At 53.2% G+C, this 21,603-nt stretch overlaps 1 protein-coding gene across 5 annotated transcripts in view; it reads right to left on the bottom strand.

Moving 5' to 3' along the window:
- Window positions 1–21,603, bottom strand: part of ASH1L (ASH1 like histone lysine methyltransferase) — a 144,916-nt gene that overhangs the window by 51,025 nt on the left and 72,288 nt on the right. For all 5 annotated transcript variants that reach the window (XM_077256524.1, XM_077256506.1, XM_077256515.1 and 2 more), the window contains exons 3-18: window positions 13,926–17,643; window positions 13,650–13,739; window positions 12,422–13,091; window positions 12,129–12,314; window positions 11,182–11,276; window positions 10,528–10,601; window positions 10,400–10,445; window positions 9,953–10,061; window positions 9,673–9,879; window positions 9,453–9,599; window positions 8,603–8,711; window positions 8,367–8,525; window positions 8,204–8,292; window positions 7,001–7,149; window positions 6,770–6,922; window positions 3,701–3,755 (exon numbers count right to left, since the gene is read on the bottom strand). In XM_077256524.1, the coding sequence (XP_077112639.1) occupies window positions 3,701–3,755; window positions 6,770–6,922; window positions 7,001–7,149; window positions 8,204–8,292; window positions 8,367–8,525; window positions 8,603–8,711; window positions 9,453–9,599; window positions 9,673–9,879; window positions 9,953–10,061; window positions 10,400–10,445; window positions 10,528–10,601; window positions 11,182–11,276; window positions 12,129–12,314; window positions 12,422–13,091; window positions 13,650–13,739; window positions 13,926–17,643 (6,056 nt within the window). The remainder of the gene's footprint in view (window positions 1–3,700; window positions 3,756–6,769; window positions 6,923–7,000; window positions 7,150–8,203; window positions 8,293–8,366; window positions 8,526–8,602; window positions 8,712–9,452; window positions 9,600–9,672; window positions 9,880–9,952; window positions 10,062–10,399; window positions 10,446–10,527; window positions 10,602–11,181; window positions 11,277–12,128; window positions 12,315–12,421; window positions 13,092–13,649; window positions 13,740–13,925; window positions 17,644–21,603) is intronic.

The following is a 21,603-nucleotide window of genomic DNA, read 5'->3' on the forward strand; positions in this document are numbered from 1 at the left end:
GCGGTATTTGTTTTTTATGTGATATTATTGGTCATTTTAAAAATTGAAAAATAAATAAAAATATACCTAAATTGTTTTGCATATTTTAACAAATATTTAATAGGTTACAGCAGAGTAGGGCCTCACCAAAAGAGTCTACCGTGTTATGGTGGCGGCTTACAAAATCTTTTGGCCAAAACAAAAGCTGCCGGCTATATGTGTAATCTGGTGATGGGAACTGTTAGGGTATGTGTCCACGTTAAGTAAACGCTGCGTGTTTGACGGTGCGTGGGGCCACAGCGTCAAACACGCAGCGTCCAGATGTTCCAGCATAGTGAAGGGGATTTTATGAAATCCCGTCTCCACTAAGCGTGGTAACACGCACCCGGCGGCCCTGCGACTCCGGACATACGGCGCTTCTTTTAAGATCGCAGCATGTCCGTGTTCCTTGCGGCAGCTGCGCCGCCGCAAGCTATAACACAGGGCCCTATGTGTGGGGTGCGATGATCCCGGATGTGTGCAATGAACACATCCGGCATCATCGCGTCACAGTAGGGGGCGGGGCTTAGCGCCGAGCGGGTTTGCCGCTCCGACGCAGCAACCGCCGGCCATCCTGAAGGTGGACACGTACCCTCAATGTGTGATTGGTGAGAAGTGGAGTTTTTCCAAGAGAGAGCGGTGGGACTGTGGACAGTTCGAGGGGTGGAGTGTGGAGGCGGGGCTGGGGTGGAGCCTGGGCGGAGTCTCAAGGGGGCCCCGAAAATGTTGCCAGTATGGGGCCCCAAAATTTCTAGTGGCAGCCCTGCAGGTGATAATTTAATCACCTGCACAGAATGATTCCATCAACTTGTGGAATGCTAAGGAAATCTTGAAAACACTCATGGTTTGAGGCCCTCGAGGAATGCAGTTTGACACCTCTGCTCTACACAGATAATATGGAGCGACCCCACCGCCTCCCTCTATACAAATATGGAGCGACCCCACCGCCTCCATCTATACAGATAATAGGGAGCGACTCCACTGCCTCCCTCTGTACAGATAATAGGAAGCGACCCCACCACCTCCCTCTATACAGATAATAGGGAGCGACCCCACCACCTCCCTCTACACAGATAATAGGAAGCAACCCCACCTCCTCCCTCTATACAGAAAATAAGGAGCAACCCCACCGCCTACCTCTATACAGATAATAGGAAGCGACCCCACCACCTCCCTCTACACAGATAATAGGAAGCGACCCCACCGCCTCCCTCTATACACATAATAGGAAGCGACCCCCACCACCTCCCTCTGTACAGATAATAGGGAGCGACCCCACCGCCTCCCTCTATACAGATAATAGGAAGCGACCCCACCCCTTCACTCTACACCAGAGGTGTCAAACTGCATTCCTCGAGGGCCGCAAACAGGTCATGTTTTCAGGATTTCCTTGTATTGCACAGGTGATAATTTAATCACCTGCACAGAATGATTCCATCAACTTGTGGAATGCTAAGGAAATCTTGAAAACACTCATGGTTTGAGGCCCTCGAGGAATGCAGTTTGACACCTCTGCTCTACACAGATAATGTGGAGCGACCCCACCGCCTCCCTCTATACAAATATGGAGCGACCCCACCGCCTCCATCTATACAGATAATAGGGAGCGACTCCACTGCCTCCCTCTGTACAGATAATAGGGAGCGACCCCACCGCCTCCATCTATACAGATAATAGGGAGCGACCCCACCGCCTCCATCTATACAGATAATAGGGAGCGACCACACCGCCTCCATCTATACAGATAATAGGGAGCGACCACACCGCCTCCCTTTATACAGATAATAGAGAGCGAACACAGCGCCTCTGTCTGTACAGATAATAAGGAGCGATCCCACCTCCTCCCTCTACACAGATAATAGGGAACGACCCCACCGATGCACTCTATACAGATAATAAGAAGCGACCCCACCACCTACCTCTATACAGATAATAGGGAGCGACCCCACCGCCTCTCTCTATACAGATAATAGGGAGCGACCCCACCGCCTCCCTCTATACAGATAATAGGGAGCGACCCCACCGCCTCCCTCTATACAGATAATAGGGAGCGACCACACCGCCTCCCTCTATACAGATAATAGGGAGCGACCCCACCGCCTCCCTCTATACAGATAATAGGGAGCGACCCCACCACCTCCCTCTATACAGATAATAGGAAGCGACCCCACCGCCTCCATCTATACAGATAACAGAGAGCGACCCCACCACCTCCCTCTATACAGATAATAGGAAGCGACCCCACCGCCTCCCTCTATACAGATAATAGGAAGCGACCCCACCGCTGCACTCTATATAGATAATAAGGAGCGACCCCACCACCTCCCTCTATATAGATAATAGGGAGCGACCCCACCGCCTCCCTCTATACAGATAATAGGAAGCGACCCCACCACCTCCATCTATACAGATAACAGAGAGCGACCCCACCGCCTCCATCTATACAGATAACAGAGAGCGACCCCACCACCTCCCTCTATATAGATAATAGGAAGCGACCCCACCGCCTCCCTCTATACAGATAATAGGAAGCGACCCCACCACCTCCATCTATACAGATAACAGAGAGCGACCCCACCGCCTCCATCTATACAGATAACAGAGAGCGACCCCACCACCTCCCTCTATACAGATAATAGGAAGCGACCCCACCGCCTCCCTCTATACAGATAATAGGAAGCGACCCCACCACCTCCATCTATACAGATAACAGAGAGCGACCCCACCGCCTCCATCTATACAGATAACAGAGAGCGACCCCACCACCTCCCTCTATACAGATAATAGGAAGCGACCCCACCGCCTCCCTCTATACAGATAATAGGAAGCGACCCCACCACCTCCATCTATACAGATAACAGAGAGCGACCCCACCGCCTCCCTCTATACAGATAATAGGAAGCGACCACACTGCCTCCCTCTATACAAATAGGAAGCGACCCCACGGCCTCCCTCTATACAGATAATAGGGAGCGACCCCACCGCCTCCCTCTATACAGATAATAGGGAGCGACCCCACCGCTGCACTCTATACAGATAATAGGGAGCGACCCCACCGCCTCTGTCTGTACAGATAATAGGAAGCGACCCCACCGCCTCCCTCCATACAGATAATAGGAAGCGACCACACTGCCTCCCTCTATACAGATAATAGGAAGCGACCACACTGCCTACCTCTATACAGATAATAGGGAGCGACCCCACCACCTCCATCTATACAGATAACAGAGAGCGACCCCACCACCTCCCTCTATACAGATAATAGGAAGCGACCACAAAGCCTCCCTCTATACAGATAATAGGAAGCGACCCCACCACCTCCCTCTATACAGATAACAGGAAGCAACCACACTGCCTCCCTCTATACAGATAATAGGGAGCGACCCCACCGCCTCCCTCTATACAGATAATAGGGAGCGACCACACCGCCTCCCTCTATACAGATAATAGGGAGCGACCCCACCGCCTTCCTCTGTACAGATAATATGGAGCGACCACACCGCCTCCATCTATACATATAATAGGGAGCGACCACAGCGCCTCCCTCTGTACAGATAATAGGGAGCGATCCCACCTCCTCCCTCTACACAGATAATAGTGAACAACCCCACCGATGCACTCTATACAGATAATAGGGAGTGACCCCACCACCACCTTTATCGGATATAATGCTGGGCCTTACTTTTTCTTCGGCGGGAGGCTGAGCAGAGGAGCTGCAAGACTTCGGTTGATGGAATCTGTGTGATTAGGAGAGAACATCAGATGTGCTGTCATCATGTCCACCATGCTCTACACTACATCATGCTATCAGCAAGCAGTACCAGAGGTAGAGGGATGTAATGTGTATAGTAAAAGGGAAAAGAAAAACATGGAAGCCTAAGGCTGCTGTCACACTAGCAGTATTTGGTCAGTATTTTACATCAGTATTTGTAAGCCAAAACCAGGAGTGCAACACTGTCAGCTCCCTCCAAAGATTTTCTATTGGGTTCAGGTCTGGAGACTTGCTAGGCCGCTCCAGGACCCCGAAATGCTTCTTACAGATCCACTCCTTAGTTGCCCTGGCTGAGTGTTTCGTGTCATTGTGATGCTGGAAGATCGAACCACGACCCATCTTCAATGCCCTTCTTGAGGGTAGGAGATTGTTGGTCCAAATTTCGATACATGACCCCACACATTCTCCCTTCAATACGGTGTAGTCGTCCTGTCCCCTTTACAGAAAAGCACCCCTAATGCATGATGTTTCCCCACCATGCTTCACAGTTAGGATGGTGTTCTTGGGGTTGTACTCATCCTTCTATTTCTTCCAAACAGGACGAGTGGAGTTGATACCAAAAAGTTCTATTTTGGTCTCATCTGACCACATGAACTTCTCCCATGCCTCTTCTGGATCATCCAGATGGTCATTAGGTACTTCAAACGGGCCTTGACATTTGCTGGCGTGAGCAGGGGTACCTTGCGTGCCCAGGAGGATTTTAATCCATGATGGCATAGTGCATAACGAACGGTAATGTTTCAGACTGTGGTCCCAGCTCTATTCAGGTCATTGACCAGGTCCTCCTGTGTAGTTCTGGGCTGATTCCTGACCTTTCTCAGAATCATCCTTACTCATGGGGGAGATATCTTGCAGGAAGCCCCAGACCAAGGTAGATTGACGGTCATCTTGTGTTTTTTCCATTTCCTAATAATTGTGAAAACAGTTGTTGCCTTCTTAACAGGCTGCTTGCCTATTGTCCTGTAGCCCATCCCAGCCTTGTGCAGGTGTATAGTTTTGTCCTTAAGGCAGCTGTTTGGTCTTGGCCATCGTGGAGAGGTTGCAGTGTGATTGAGTGTGTGGACAGGGGTCTTTTATACAGGTAACAAGTTCAAACAGGTGCAATTAATACAGGTAATGAGTGCAGAGTAGGAGGGCTTCTTAAAAAAAAAATAACAGGTCGGTGAGGGACAGAAGTCTTGCTGGTTGGTCGGTGACCAAATACTTATTTCATGCAATAAAACGCAAATTAATTATGTAAAAATCATACAATTGAAATGGCTCACAGTTGAAGTGTACCTATGATAAAAACTACAGACCTCTCCATTATTTGTAGATGGGAAAAAGTGCGGCACTGTATCAAACACTTATTTTCCCCAGTGTGTGTTCATATACAGTACCAGTCATAAGTCCTGACACCCCTGCAGTGGTTTTCCCTGCTTCTATGGGAATGTGCACATTTTAGACTCAGACTGAAGGCAGCAAAACCATAGGAGGAACAGATACAGAAACAAAAATAAAGACACACGGCAGAATACGTTATGCCCCAGATTCATCCTGGTGCTGCCCATTTAATCTGATGATAGCTTTACACCTCCTCAGCATCCTCTCCAGCAGCTTCATCAGCTAAAGTCTCTCCTCGATTGCCGCCCTCTGTGGCGGTCCCTTTTTGTTTGCCGCCCTCTGTGGCAGCTCCTTCTTGTTTGCTGCCCTCAGTGGTGTCCCTTTATTGTTAGCCGCCTTCCGTGGCGGCCCCTTGTTTGCTGCCCTCCGTGGCGGCACCTTCTTGTTTGCCGTTCTCCGTGGCGGCCCATCCTTGTTTGCCACCCCCCGTGGCAGACTCTTCTTGCTTGCCGCCCTTCATGGCGGATCGTTCTTGTTTGCCGCCCTCCATGGCGAACACTTCTTGTTTGCTGCCCTCCGTGGCGGACACTTCTTGTTTGCCGCCTTCCGTGGCAGACCCTTCTTGTTTGCCGCCCTCAGTGGCTGCTTCTTTGTGTGCTGTCCTCAATAGTGGCTTCTCGTTTCTGGTTCTCACTAGTGTCTTCTTTGTAGTAGTTTGACCACGAAGGCCACTTCTTGCAGTTTCCTCTTCACAGCCGATGTTGGGATATGTCCGCTACTTGATGTCTATGTATCATTTATGAGAGCTGTTATCGGAGGTGAAGTCTGTGTGTTCTGGGGCTGGTACCTGATGAACTTATCCTCTGCAGCAGAGGTCATTCTTGGTTTTTCTATGATGGTCCTCAGTAATGATGGACTGTGACTTCTCTTAGCTGTGGAATTTTGATTTCTGGCTTAGAGCGGCACTGTATGGAGCTGCCTCTGCAAAATACCTAATGGTCGTAAGCACTTTCTGATGACCAGTGACTCCATACCTGAGGTCCCGACGAGCTGACCACGAGGCGAGGCGACCTGATCACTGGAAGCCATTGCAGTAGTGATGAGCGAGTATACTCGTTGCTCGGGTTTCTCCGAGTATTTGTGAGTGCTTAGATATTTAATTTTTGTTGACGCAGCTGCGTGATTTGCGGCTGCTGGACAGCCTGAATACATGTGGCGATTTTCTGGTTGCTAAGGAATCCTCACATGTATTCAACCTGTCTAGCGGCCGCAAATCATACAGCTGCGTCAACAAAAACTAAATCTCCGAGCACTCAGAAATACTCGGAGATGACCTGAGAATGCTAGGAGAAACCCGAGCAAGGAATATACTTGCTCATCACTACTTACCAGGTGTCGAGACGATGAAGCTGCAGAGAGGCTGCTGAGCATGTAAAGCAGTCTTCAGAGTAATTGGGGGGGAGGGGCACAAGAGCAGCATGAAGGGAAACATCTGCTGGTCCATGTCATACGTCGCTCTACCCCTTGTCGGTTCCTTCCTGGTTTGCTGTTTTTTGGCATAAGAACAAGGACACCTACTGCAAGGAAACTTCTGACTTGTTCTGTATGTATACAGTTGATTCTATCATAGTTGTACAGTCAGTGTGTGTTCTGCACCTTTAGAATAGATTATCCCATCAGAGATCTCCTTAAATATCTGTGCAAGGCGGGCAGTCCGGGCCACTTCAATATTCTCCTCCGCAGCTGCTAGCCTCCGGGTGCGGACTGAACGCGATGTCTGCAGAGCTGCGAACTGCGTCAAAAAGACGTCTATAAAAGAAGAGGTGAAAGTGCTTACTGCCCGCCCGAGCACAGGACACAGGAGGCCACGCAGGAGGCCAGCCTCACCAGACTTAATGTTCCCATCATCTCTACACACGCTGCTCCACCGGCTGTACAGCGAGGACGAGCTCAAGTCATCCTTCACCTCCTCGTGTCTGCGCCGAGTCGTCTCCCAGTTCCTCAACAGGAAAACACGATGTTTCAACACAAAATTCCTGAAAAGGTATAAGTGATGCAGGGATCGGCACATAAGGTATCAAAACATTAGGAAGGTAGTAATGAGACAGGAAGCAGTGGTCATACGGGCAGCGAGGTGGCAGCGGACAGAGCAGCAGCGGACAAGGCGGCAGCAGCGGACAAGGCGGCAGCAGCGGACAGGGTGGCAGCAGCGGACAGGGCAGCAGCAGCGGACAGAGTAACGGCAGCAGCGGACAGATTAGCGGCAGCAGCGGACAGATTAGCGGCAGCAGCGGACAGAGTAGCGGCAGCAGCGGACAGAGTAGCGGCAGCAGCGGACAGAGTAGCGGCAGCAGCGGACAGAGTAGCGGCAGCAGCGGACAGAGTAGCGGCAGCAGCGGACAGACCGGCAGCAAAGCGGCAGCAGACAGGCCGGCAGCAAAGCGGCAGCAGACAGGCCGGCGGCAGCGGACAGGCTGGCAGCAAGGTGGCAGTGGACAGACCGGCAGCAGGGGACAGACCGGCAGCAGACAGGCCGGCAGCAAGGCGGCAGCGGACAGACCGGCAGCGGTGATGGGGTGCAAGACAATAAGGTGCACACACACAGGGCAGCAGCGGTCACACGCGCAGTGACAGGGAGCGTGAAAGTATGGTGGGCACACAAGGGCAGCAGCAAGTGACAGGGTGCGAACAGTACGGTGGGCACACATGATGGCAGCAGTAGTGACGTGCAATGACTGGGTGCAGGGCTGTATGGTGGGCACACGCAGGGACAGCAGCGGTCACACGTGCAGCGACGAGGAGCGGGGCAGTACAGTGGGCACACACGGGGCAGCAGCGGTCACATGTGCAGTGACAGAGTGAGAGGTAGTACGGTGGGCACACGCAGGGACAGCAGCGGTCACATGTGCAGTAACTTGGAAAGAAGCAGTACGGTGGGAACACACTGAGGCAGCAGCGTTCACACGTGCAGTGACCGAGGTGCGAGGTAGTACAATTGGCGCACACAAGGGCAGCAGAGGTCACAAGCGCATTGAAGGGGAGTGGGGCAGTACTGTGGGTGGGCACACACAGGGGCAGTAGCCTCCTCACCTCTCTCTGTTTGACATGGGCTTCATGTGCAGTTGGGTGCAGGGACGATTTCCAGAGCCGACGCTGCGTTCCTCACTCAGGAGCCCTCTCTGCAGGACAGAAATGTTATGCAGTTATGGTGCATGTCTCCGGACCCCCGCAGTGACTGCGGCCTCACTCTCACCCTCCTCTTCAGCCGGTGCTTCGATTTCCTCTTCTCCTTGGAGCGTCCTGACCTTCGATGGGAAGGGACGTGGCCAGATTTGGTTGTCAGTCCGTTCATCCTCTGACTCTTGCCACCGATGATCCCGCGACATTGCTCGAAGCCGCATTTACAGAGTTGCTGTAGACAAGAGCAGGGATGTGAGGTTACTCATGAGGCGAAGCTGTGCCCGCGGACCCCCAGATTCAGGGACCCACCTGCTTCTCAGTGTTGAATGAGTGGAAGTTGTAGTCATAGGTCAGCTCAGTCCCGGCGGCCATGTCCTTCAGGGCGTACAGTCCGATGCGATAAACACCGTTCACAGACCTGACCAATCAATAAGCAGACATCATCTCCCATCACAGCAGGCCCAGACCCCATCTCAAAACCCCCGCCACAGCGGGCCCATGGCCCATCTCACTTCCCCAGCCACAGTGGGTGCAGACGCAATCTCCCATCCCCACCACAGTGGGCCCAGGCGCCATCTCCCATCCCCACCATGACAGGCCCACACCCAATCTCCCTTCTCCAGCCATAGCAGGTGCAGACCCCATCTTCTATCTCTGCCACAGCAAGCGCAAATCCAGTCTCCCTTCCCCATCTCCTGCCACAACGGGCCCAGACACCATCTCCTATCCCCACCACAGCAGGCCCAAACCCAATCTCCCTTCCCCAGCCACAGAGGGCGCAGACCCCATCCCGACACAGCTGGAGCAGACCCAGTCTCCCTTTCACAGCGGGCGCAGACCCAATCTCCCTTCCCCGGCAGACCTCATCTCCCACCCCCCGCCACAGCAGGTTCAGACCCAGTCTCCCTTCCCCAGCCATAGCGGGCTCAGGCCCCATCTCAACCCCCCACAGAGGGCCCAGGCCCTATCTCCCTTCCCCAGCGAGCTCAGACGCCATCTCCATACACAGTGGGCCCAGACCCCATCTCCAGCGGGCCCAGACCCCATCTCCCATCTCCATCGGGCCCAGACCCAGTCTCCCTTCCCCAGCCACTGCAGGCCCAGACCCCACCTTCCATCCCCTGCCACAACGGGCACAGACCCCTCCCCACTCGCTCACCACTTCTGCATCTCGCAGTTGGGGTCACAGCTGTGGTTGATGAAGCGCGCTTCGTTGCCCATCCGGTAGCTGTCGATCACCATGCCGCTATCCAGGCTCAGGCAGTAATGGTCGCTGTGGTTGTGGTACTGCTCGATGGTCCGATTCCTAGGAGAATGCGGCACTTACTACCACTCCCATCATTCAGCCGTCATGCACACAGCAAAGGGGACCGTAGTACCTGAACTCCTGCTCGCTCACCACCTCGCCCAGGTACTCGATGATGAACTGCGAGGCCCTCAGTGCCTCCTTGGTGCGGATGCCCCAGCCCTTGCCCTCGGCCCGGAAGCGCTCCAGGCAATGCACCCACTCGTGTCTCTGGATCCTCTGGTTGCTGCACTGCTGTCCACATGGACACGTGTTAGGAGAGCACTCCGCCAAAATCATCCTACCCAGGAAAGAGAGCGTCAGCACCAGGCACGCCCCAAGCAGCCTTCCAAACCCACCAGGCCACAGCCCACCGGTTCAGACAGTCCTCTCCACAGCCCAGCTCCGTTAAGTTCTCCGGCCTCTTACAGTTACAGGTGGTGGCTTCATCTCCAGAGAGTGGCCTCACATCCACGTACACATCTGCCGGGAAAGAGGGCAACATGGGTGGAAGTTCAGCAACTGAAGTAGAGCACCATGGGGTCACATACAGAAGACACCCCCTGTATGGGGAGTAGTGTGGGGGTACAGCACCATGGCGTCACAGAGGACACCCCATGTACGGGGAGCAGTATGGGGGTACAGCACCATGTTGTCACATATACAGGACACCCCCTCTACAGGGTGTAGTGTGGGGGAACAGCACCATGGGGTCACATATACAGGACACCCCTTGTACGGGGAGCCATATGGGGGTACAGCACCATGCCCGAACAGCTCCTGTTTGGGGTGCAATCTGGATGGGAGGCTGTCTTACTTACTGGAGCGGATTTTCTTGTACAGCGGGACGTCCGGCTTCTTGTACAACTATGATAGAGACAGTGTGGGAATGTGAGAGACCGCGTGGACCAGCGTGCATACCACCCGCGCCCTCACCCTTTGCACCTACCTGATTGTGCTTCCACTGCCACAGGATGTCGTACGGCAGCTGGAAGTCGCTTCTCTTATGTCGCAGATATTTGCCTGAAACACAAGAGGAAGGGCTGATGAGACACCGCTCTGTGGCCCCTCAAATACCAGACGTCGGGGACCACCGGTACTGGTAACATGATGAGAAGGGCAGGATTGAGCAGGAGATATTCGCAGCAATTAATCATCTGCCCTCTGTTACCGGCAGCTCCAGGAAGCATCCAATCTGCTGGGAATCGGCTCCTTCTGGGGTGACCTTACTGACTACAACAAAGGCCTCATTGAGCAGCGGTGGTGGCCGGCCAGGAGCACAGCGCAGCTCATCTGTGAGACGCCAGGACCAGGAATTGGGGAGCTACCAGAACCGTGCACCAGGAGTGGGGGCACTACCAGGACCGTGCACCAGGAGTGGGGGCATTACCAGGACCGTGCACCAGGAGTGGGGGCGCTACCAGGACCGTGCACCAGGAGTGGGGGCGCTATCAGGACCGTGGACCAGGAGTGGGAACACTACAGGACCATGGATCAGGAGTGGGGCGCTACCAAGGTCATGCACCGTGACCGTGCACCATCACCAGAAATAGTGCTGACCAACAGATACCTCAGACATTAGTGCCCGGGACTGACCACTCACCGATGTGGATTGGGCCCGGTAGCAGCCCGTACTCGTGCTCGCGGGGGACGTACTCCAACTTCTCCTTCTTCAGCTGCATCAGGCGGGTCTTAGGGCTGCAGAACGAAGACACAAGAGGTAACACATGGAAGCCACACGCCGTCCCTGACACACGGACGCCACACACTGTTCTTGACACACGGACGCCACACCACATCTCCAAAACACGGACTCCACACCCCTTCCCCGACACACGGACACCACATCCCGTCCCCTGCATACTGACGCCACACCCTGCCCCCAACACACGGGACACCACACCCCATCCTTGACACACGGATGCCACAAGTCAGTCCCACCACATCCAGTCACCAACACACGAATGCATCAACGCGTACTGACACACTGACGCCATACCCCGTCCCCACACATGGACGCAACACCCAGTCCCCGACACACGGATGCCGCGCCCAAGCTCTACCACACCCCGTCCCCAACACACGGACACCACACACAGTGCCTGTCACATGGACCTCTCACCCCAGCCCTGACACACAGGTACAACAATCCGTCCCCCGACACACTGACGCAACACCTCGGCCACGACACGGACATGACAACCAGGCAACAAAACTTGGAGCTGACACACTTGTCACTATGAGAACACCCCACCTCCATAGCTGATACAATAGTATAAGAGGACCCAACACATAGCAGTGTCCACAGACTTCTCCCTTTTGGAGAGATTATCTGCTTCTTTGGAGGAATTGGAAAACCCTTTTTATAGCAACAATGTCCATAAGACTGTGCCTCACCCTCCCACGTAACAGTATACACATTGGCAATACATGAACACCTCATCACAGTATTCTCACTCCGCGTTCCCAGCCCTGTCCTTGGGAAGCAACACTGTCCTTGGGAAGCAACACTGTCCTCGGGAAGCGGCATTGCTCACTCATATTACTCACTCTGCGACTTTATACACGTCGGAGAAGAGGCCAGCTTTCTGGAACTTCTTCTTGGGCAGACGAGGGACCTTCTTCTCTCGCTGCACCAGTGGTGTCAGGTGACAGGATGCACTGCTGTCACACATTTTGCGGCTTGTGTCAACATCATGACTGGGGGCAACTTCTCCAAGGTGCAGGTCAGCCACACTGTAAAGGATGAAAGCAATAGAAATCATTGACCAGCATCATTACCCATTCCTCCATTGACACCAATAAGCAGACAGAGGTGACCATGAGCACACAGTCCTCTGTACCTGCTGGTGGGGTCCGGGTCCTCCTCACTTCTCTGCCTCTTCTCTGTCTTTTCCAGCTCATGGTGCTTCCTCTTCCAGCCTCTGCAATGCTCACTCTCCAGGCTCACACCTTGTATTACAGCCTCAATTACATCAGTAACGGTGTCTGCCCGTTCGAGTGTACGGGAGATCAGCTGCAGAGGGAGGCCGTCCTGCAAGGGGTATTTACGGGGTCTTCCAGGCCGTCTCTTAACTATGTTGTTTCCAGTCCGGGACTGTCTCTGCAGCTTCTTTGCTTTCAGGATCTTGTTGACGTGGTCCAAGTTCTTCTTAGAGGCCAAGATGCGGTTGTAGTTACACATTCTACGTGCCTGCTTGTGTATGGCCTCCACCATGCTCCTCTTCAGGCTTTGGCTGGCGTAGTTACTGGGCAGACGATTAGAGGACATCCCCATGCTGTCTATTTGGGATTCTGGAGGTCCGGGATCTGACTTGCCCTGGCTCGTCTCCCGGTTAAATCCTCTAGCTGGGCTGGAGGAGGGAGACACTGAGATATTTGCCGTAAGGACCATATCCACCTCCTTGGCCAGAGCATTCTGCTTCTCTACACAGCCATTCCTGTGCAGCAGGCCGTCCACAGATTCATACCCCGCAGAGCCATGCCTCGTGCCTCGCAAAGGAACCCCCATGACTGAAAGAAGAAGGTCCAATTTGTTACATACAGGCTCACCCAGAACAGCCTCCCACTTACCTCCCAGAACATATCATACGTATTTAGTGATCCTACAGAAATGAAATGTGGATCTCGATGGATAGCGTCTTGTCACATGTGGTCACCAATGTCTACATTACCATCTCCTGGTAATGTAACCTGCTCTGCGGCTCCACGTGGCCCCCTCAATACTGACCGCGTGGACCCTCAGCAGCCAGAGACACCTTCATGTCCAATGTAAAATGTAGGTCACGGTCTACCAAATCAAGGCTGGCGACCTTCTAACAGACTTGTTTTTTATACCTCACAATTAACAAAACCTATGCTTGTGGTCAATGAATTTAAACAGCAGTGAGACTGCATCTTGATCTGGTCCTGCCGAGGGCCCCTCACTAGTGCCAAATTCTGCACAACCCAATATGTGGAGACCCAATGACTGACAACAATCAGAGTCTGAAGATGGTGAGAATTTGGAGGTTTTCATTCTGCAGTGGCTGAGTTTTCTGGGCATTGTAGCGCTGTCCATTGCTTACGTACCTGAGCATGCAGTACTCTCTGAGGCGCTCCGTCTTCTGGGAGGACTACATCCTAACCGCTCCGGCGTTCTGAGGCTTCGCTCCTGACAAGCTGAAAGATGAGAAGATCATTACACGTGACATCACCTACAACCTTAGCTTCATTCCAGCACTGAAAATTACCAGAAACTGTATCATATCCCTGGGTGGCCATCAGTGTCAGGAGGAGAGTCAGGCTACACCGTGGGACATGAGACAGAATGCCACCTAGCGACGTCACCACCATTATCACCATTACCTGACTGGGATGGGGGGCTCTCCTTCCTCAGCCACCTGCCGTCTGAGAATAAGGAGGGGCAATCACTGGGTGATTTGCGGCTGGTGCCTGATGATAGTACGCCCCGGCAGTTCCCTATCGCGCTGGTGAAGAGGTTGGTGTGCTCTTCGCTGATGGTGGGCTCAGAAGCGGCATTGTGATTACCAAGCGAGAGGCCAGCAGAACCACTGCAACAGTCGATCTGTAGTGGAGTCTGAAGTCCGAGAGCCAATGAGCCGGACTCGGGGGTCTCTCTACGGAGCCACGGCCCTTCTCTACTCATTAACCCTTTGGAAGGAGTCAGGTGACCACACGATAGGTGGCAGCGGTGCTTGTCTTTGTACCGATCGGTCATATGGTCTTTCCCAAATCTGTAATGTTTTAAAGAGTCCAGAACTGTCCTGGAAGAGCCAACTCCAGCCAGAGGGTCCAGGGAGAGCGTCGGCTGCTCAGAGCGGTGCTCTCGGTGCTTGTGGCGGTGCCGATGTTTGTGCTCGACCATCCAGCTGTACGCCATGTCTGGAGGGACGCTGGGGTACGAGCCCACTGGCAGGAGTGGGGTATGGCTGGTAGTCAGGAAGGCTTCCTGCCGCAGCAGCTTGTGTTTCTTCTTATGGTACTTCGCAGGGTTAAGTAGAAGATGACCTGTGTGCATATAAGATGGGGGGTGCAAGGGTGCGGTAAATGACGGGGATGGCGGGGGAGGATAAATAGTAGGGGGGTATCGTCCATAATAACTTAAACCGATGGGGGCAGCAGTAAGGGGTGAGGGGGAGTAAGGCATGCTGTATGAGGGGTAGAAGCCTGTGCTGGAGAGCGGGAAGCCCAGGCTGTGCATAAATGGCATTTCTGACAAGGTCTCCCGCATTTTAGGAGGACGCCCCCTTTTCTTTTTTAGATCCGGTTTTCGGATGTAGTGCAAAGGGTCCAGGGGAAATGTCGGGTGACTGTAAAAGCTATTGAAGTTGAGACGAAATATTGTGGGGAGCAAATCCCTGGGGATGAAGTGATGACTGCGATGGGTAATATGGAGATCGCTCAGGTGGGCCATGATCTCCTCCAGCTCAGCCAGGAAGTCTGGGTCCTGGCAGCTGCGCAGCTGTGGGTGCTTCTTTTTCCGCTTCCTTTTCTGCCTCTTGATTTTGTCATAGGATATGAAGTTGTAGCTCCGGTGCTTGCACTTGTGCTTGTGCTTCTCTTTAAGGCTGCTGAGAACAGCTGATGCCTCCGGAGCGATGAGTGAGATGTGCTCGAAAGAATGCCTTCTCTTCTTTTGGGCACAGAACTTCTCAGCGCGGTCTGACGTGCTGTTGTTGTCCGTCCCGATGCCGCTGTCACTGGGGATAGTCTCATCACTGTGAGATTCACTGATGGGTGAGGACGTGGCTTCCTTTAGAGACGTCATCTCGTTTACGTGAGATGGAGAGTTAGGCAGTAATGTCGGAGGAGACAGCTGCCGAAAATCCTTGGAAGCTTTTCTCATGGCGAGCGTCTGGAGGAAGGAACCGTGTCGAGAGGGAATGTGAGCGTATGGCACTGAGCTTGGCTCCACAAAGCTGGCATCAATGCTTAATGGGCTCTGGGCGTCACTAGCACCAGAAGAGAAAGAGTTAACCGGAGAAGGGAAGGCCTGGGCACTGGGCATGGCTGAAGACATCACAGGTGACACAATTGACTCCGGTTGGCCGGTTTTCACCACTAAACTCTCAGTGGTGGCGTTCCTGGCCAATATGCAGTCAGCGGTTGCCTTTGGCTTCCGGCCTCGCCTTTTCCCGATGTAGATGGTGCCTTTTTTGCTGACATTTATTTGGTGGCCCAGCTTGGAGCTGAAGGTGGCAGCCAGCGAGCAGACAGGTTCCGGCAGTTTTGCTTGCACTTTCTCCTTGCAGCTTTGGTCTGGGCCAGCAGAGAGGATCTGGCTCAGAAGCTTCTTCCTCTTGATGGTCTTCATCTTGTTGATCTTCCGTATGATGGTCTTCATGAGCTGCCCATTGCTCCTCCGCACAGACTTCTTGTCTGGCTCACCACATGTAGGGCCTGCTTTGTAGGGGTTGTCTGTGTGGTGAAGTTTGCTGTGCAGCGCATCTTCATTTTGCTTCCAATTACTTTCGGAATCTGTTCGCTTCGGATTATGGGTCACCAAAAAAGGTGCGACAGAGAGCACAGGTGGAGCCCGCAGTGGAGGAGCCGCGTCTCTCCTGGGTCTACCTCTCTTCCGCGGAAATAGTGGCCTAGAGAGATTATCTTTCAAGGAGGGCATCTGTATTTCGGGCTGCAGAACGGGAGGACCCGCCTCTTCTCTAGACCGTGAGGAAACAACCTTAAAGGATGGGATTTTTAGAGCTCTTTTGAGAGGACCATCCAAATGCGGCATGTTCTTACTCTTTGGCTTTCCCCTGCTGGGCTTTTCAGGTGAAGGGAATGCTATTTTATAGCTCCGGTGAGTGCCATGTAGTCTCGGAGATTCCTTATGGGCCTCCTTGGCAGGTGCATGGTTGGAAGTGCTTGGTATAGGCAATGTAGACTTCTGCATGTGACTAGACAGTGCTGTTCTGCTGCCACCTTTGTCAGGTCTGGCTTGCTGATTGTTCTGTGGTTCCTTGGAGGAATGGAGGTTTTTGGTGGGTACTTTAGTCCACCGAGGCTTCCTGCCTTTTCGTCTTCTGAAGTGTTTTGCTGGAGGTTCAGGTTGCACACTGGAGCTCAGTTTCTCAGTCAGGCTAACTTTTATCTGCTGCTTTTTCCTAAGCAAACTGGCAAAGCTGACAATGGAGGGGTCCGACTTGTGAGCGGCGGGCTCCACGCGCTGGGTAGGCTTTTTGGCAGACACACAGGGTCCGGGGACCACACGGCTGCTTACTTTCAACTCCTTACAGGTTTTATTCTGGTTGTGTAGAAAGTCTGGAGAGTGCTGGGAGGCTCCCGGACCCGGTACGGCGGCGGAGTGCGATGTAAACGAGCTTCTGTCACTTGGCTCATCAATGCATTCCACGTGTAAGGTGTCAGGGGTTAAGTGCAATGAGCTAGAGTGGGGCTGGGGACCGTTCACATTTGAGCTCCTGCTGCAGGATGTCAGAGCCTGCAGGGTTCCTTCACTGAAATGTGACACGGCGGTGGGGGCATCAGATGCATTCCCGTTCCTGTAGTCCAATGAAGTGCAAAATACAGGACCCAGCTTCTCCTGAGTCTCAGACATCACTTTCTCAGGAGGCGCACTTGTCCTGGCATTTTCCAGGATACTCTCCTCGTCTTGTCGTACACTAGTATGCTCTAACACTGGGCTGGTCTTTTTGTCGGGGTTGTCTGAGGATCCACTAGGTAGGCCAGAACGTTTCCCGACTGAAGCAGAGTCCATAGGCAGCGCTCCCCGCTCATCGGTGACTGTGTCGCCCTGAATGGACCCTGACTGCTTTTTGGCTCTGATTTTGGAAGACTTGGAAGGTGGGCAGGTGGCGATGAGTTGGGCGAGCTTCTCAGTAACACTGGTGGCTGTGCCATTTACCACAACCCTGTCTTTTAAGTCAGGGTCTCTGTTACTGATGGGTGCCGGTATTGGTGCCTTGTGCTCAGTTACTTTAGAGTGCAAAGGTGAAAGGTTCTTAGAAGAGGAGCTCTTCTCCTCAGGCCGGGCATATAAACGCTCCTCCTCAGGATCATCAGGAGCTTGGCTGTCTGTAGACTCCATTACTTTGGAAGAATCCTAAAAGACACAAAGGGTAAAAGCAGTGTCACATGGGGGTGGTCTGCTCGCAAATCTCCTATTTGACCCATTATAATTAAATGCAGGTGCCCGCATGGCTATGAACTATTGAGAGTCACCACAGAACGAGATCAGCAACCATTTCTCGGAAGGCTTCTGACTATACAACATCAGGCATCAAGGATGGCTTTCATGGCAGTACACCACGCCTCGCTCCTGATCCAGAATCTCACACCTCACAAGCCTCCTTACACTAGCCCAGAGTAAGCAGAAGCAGCCAACAGGGCTATGAAAATTAGATATGTGGTAATGTGTAGACATAGATGAAGATCCGAGGCAATCAGCTGTCTGGGTTTGGTGTTCAAACTGAACCCTGAGGAGGAATGCAACTGATGTTACAGAGAACTGGGCACGGTGCCAGCTTATGGTCTCCTCCCGCCCCACACACTGGTCTGTGCACAATCACAAAATCTACCAGGAAACATACAAGTGACTAGCACACTGGCCTGTTCACAACATGCAGCTCCACAATCACATAATCCACCAGGAAACATCCAAGTGACTCACTCGCACGCTAGTCTGTGCACTACCTGCAGCTCCACAATCACACAATCCACCAAGAAACATCGAAGTGACTCAAGGAACAGCGGCTGTGGAAGCCAGGAAATCACATCACTGACAGATCTCTACCATGTCAACGCAAGTCATAGGAAGAGGACATTGGGGCCGAATGTTGTGTGGGGAGCATTGGGGCAGAATGATGAGTTGTAAGCAGAGAACATGGGGCAGGACTATAAATGGTGAACGAAGGACATCGGGCACAGATAATGAGTGCACGGAGGACATCGGTGCAGGATGACGAGTGGTGAGCTGTGTGCGGAGCACATCGGACCCGCATAATGACTGGTGAGTGGAAGACATTGGGCACAAATGATGAGTGCACGGAGGACATCGAGCCCGCATCATGAACACGAGTGCGGGAGAGGACATCGGGCCCACATCACGAGTGCACAGGAGGATATCGGGCCCGCATCATGAACATGAGTGCGGGAGAGGTCATCGGGCCCACGTCACGAGTGCACAGGAGGATATCGGGCCCGCATCATGAACATGAGTGCGGGAGAGGACATCGGGCCCGCCTCACGAGTGCAGAGGAGGACATCGGGCCCGCATCACGAGTGCAGAGGAGGACATCAGGCCCGCATCACGAGTGCGAAGGAGGACATCAGGCCCGCATCACGAGCGCGAAGGAGGACATCAGGCCCGCATCACGAGCGCGGAGGAGGACATCGGGCCCGCATCACGAGTGCACAGGAGGATATCGGGCCCGCATCATGATCACGAGTGCACAGGAGGATATCGGGCCCGCATCATGAACATGAGTGCGGGAGAGGACATCGGGCCCGCATCACGAGTGCAGAGGAGGACATCGGGCCCGCATCACGAGTGCGGAGGAGGACATCAGGCCCGCATCACGAGTGCGGAGGAGGACATCAGGCCCGCATCACGAGCGCGGAGGAGGACATCAGGCCCGCATCACGAGCGCGGAGGAGGACATCGGGCCCGCATCACGAGCGCGGAGGAGGACATCGGGCCCGCATCACGAGTGCAGAGGAGGACATCGGGCCCGCATCACGAGTGCAGAGGAGGACATCAGGCCCGCATCACAAGTGCGAAGGAGGACATCAGGCCCGCATCATGAGTGCGGAGGAGGACATCGGGTCCGCATCACGAGTGCAGAGGAGGACGTCGGGCCCGCATCACGAGTGCAGAGGAGGACATCGGGCCCGCATCACGAGTGCGGAGGAGAACATCGGGCCCGCATCACGAGTGCGGAGGAGGACATCGGGCCCGCATCATGAGTGCGGAGGAGGACATCGGGCCCACATCACGAGTGCAGAGGAGGACATCGTGCCCACATCACGAGTGCACAGGAGGATATCGGGCCCGCATCATGAACATGAGTGTGGGAGAGGACATCGGGCCCGCTGTTATGACCCCAATGGCGAGGGTCTCAGAGGAACGTGGAAGTCTGCAGAATACAAAAATCCAGCTCATAGGGCAGTGGTAACTGGGTTGACCATATATCTACTCCTAACGCCAACACTAGAAGTAGCCGGGGATCATTCCTACGTTGATTCTAGATGACACGCGCCAGCCGGAGAATCTAGCTACCCCTAGTAGAGGAAAACAAAGACCTTTCTTGCCTCCAGAGAAGGGGACCCCAAAGCTGGATAGAAGCCCCCCACAAATAATGACGGTGAGGTAAGAGGAAATGACAAACACAGAAATGAATCAGGTTTAGCACAGAGAGGCCCGCTTACTGATAGCAGAATAAAGAAAGGTAACTTATATGGTCAACAAAAATCCTATCAAAATCCACACTGGAAATTCAAGAACCCCCGAACCGTCTAACGGTCCGGGGGGAGAACACCAGCCCCCCTAGAGCTTCCAGCAAAGGTCAGGATATTGATTTGGAACAAGCTGGACAAAAATACAAAACCAAAACAAATAGCAAAAAGCAAAAGGCAGACTTAGCTGATATAACTGGAACCAGGCTCAGTAGACAAGAGCACAGCAGACTAGCTCTGATAACTACGTTGCCAGGCATTGAACTGAAGGTCCAGGGAGCTTATATAGCAACACCCCTAACTAACGACCCAGGTGCGGATAAAAGGAATGACAGAAAAACCAGAGTCAAAAAACTAGTAACCACTAGAGGGAGCAAAAAGCAAATTCACAACAGTACCCCCCCCTTAGTGAGGGGTCACCGAACCCTCACCACGACCACCAGGGCGATCAGGACGAGCGGCATGAAAGGCCCGAACTAAATCGGCCGCATGAACATCAGAGGCGACCACCCAGGAATTATCCTCCTGACCATAGCCCTTCCACTTGACCAGGTACTGAAGCCTCCGCCTGGAGAGGCGAGAATCCAAGATCTTCTCCACCACGTACTCCAACTCGCCCTCAACCAACACCGGAGCAGGAGGCTCAGCAGTAGGAACTACAGGCACAATGTACTGCCGCAACAAGGACCTATGAAATACATTGTGAATAGCAAACGACACAGGAAGATCCAGACGAAAAGATACAGGATTAAGGATTTCCAATATCTTGTAAGGCCCAATAAAACGAGGTTTAAATTTGGGAGAGGAGACCTTCATAGGAACAAAGCGGGAAGAAAGCCATACCAAATCCCCAACGCGTAGTCGGGGACCCACACCGCGGCGGCGGTTGGCAAAGCGCTGAGCCTTCTCTTGTGACAACTTCAAGTTGTCCACCACATGATTCCAGATCTGCTGCAACCTATCCACCACAGAATCCACCCCAGGACAGTCAGAAGGCTCCACATGACCCGAAGAAAAGCGAGGATGGAAACCAGAGTTGCAGAAAAAAGGCGAAACCAAGGTGGCGGAACTAGCCCGATTATTAAGGGCAAACTCAGCCAACGGCAAGAATGTCACCCAATCGTCCTGATCAGCAGAGACAAAACACCTCAAATAAGCCTCCAAAGTCTGATTGGTTCGCTCCGTCTGTCCATTAGTCTGAGGATGGAAAGCAGACGAAAACGACAAATCAATGCCCATCCTACTACAAAAGGATCGCCAGAACCTGGAAACGAACTGGGATCCTCTGTCTGACACAATATTCTCAGGGATGCCGTGCAAACGAACCACGTTCTGGAAAAACACAGGAACCAGATCGGAAGAGGAAGGCAGCTTAGGCAAAGGAACCAAATGGACCATCTTGGAGAAGCGATCACATATCACCCAGATAACGGACATGCCCTGAGATAGCGGAAGATCAGAAATGAAATCCATGGAGATATGTGTCCAAGGTCTCTTCGGGACAGGCAAGGGCAAGAGCAAACCGCTGGCACGAGAACAGCAAGGCTTAGCTCGAGCACAAGTCCCACAGGACTGCACAAATGACCGCACATCCCTTGACAAGGAAGGC

Source organism: Ranitomeya variabilis, chromosome 1, assembly GCF_051348905.1.
Source record: "Ranitomeya variabilis isolate aRanVar5 chromosome 1, aRanVar5.hap1, whole genome shotgun sequence".
NCBI lineage: Eukaryota > Metazoa > Chordata > Amphibia > Anura > Dendrobatidae > Ranitomeya > Ranitomeya variabilis.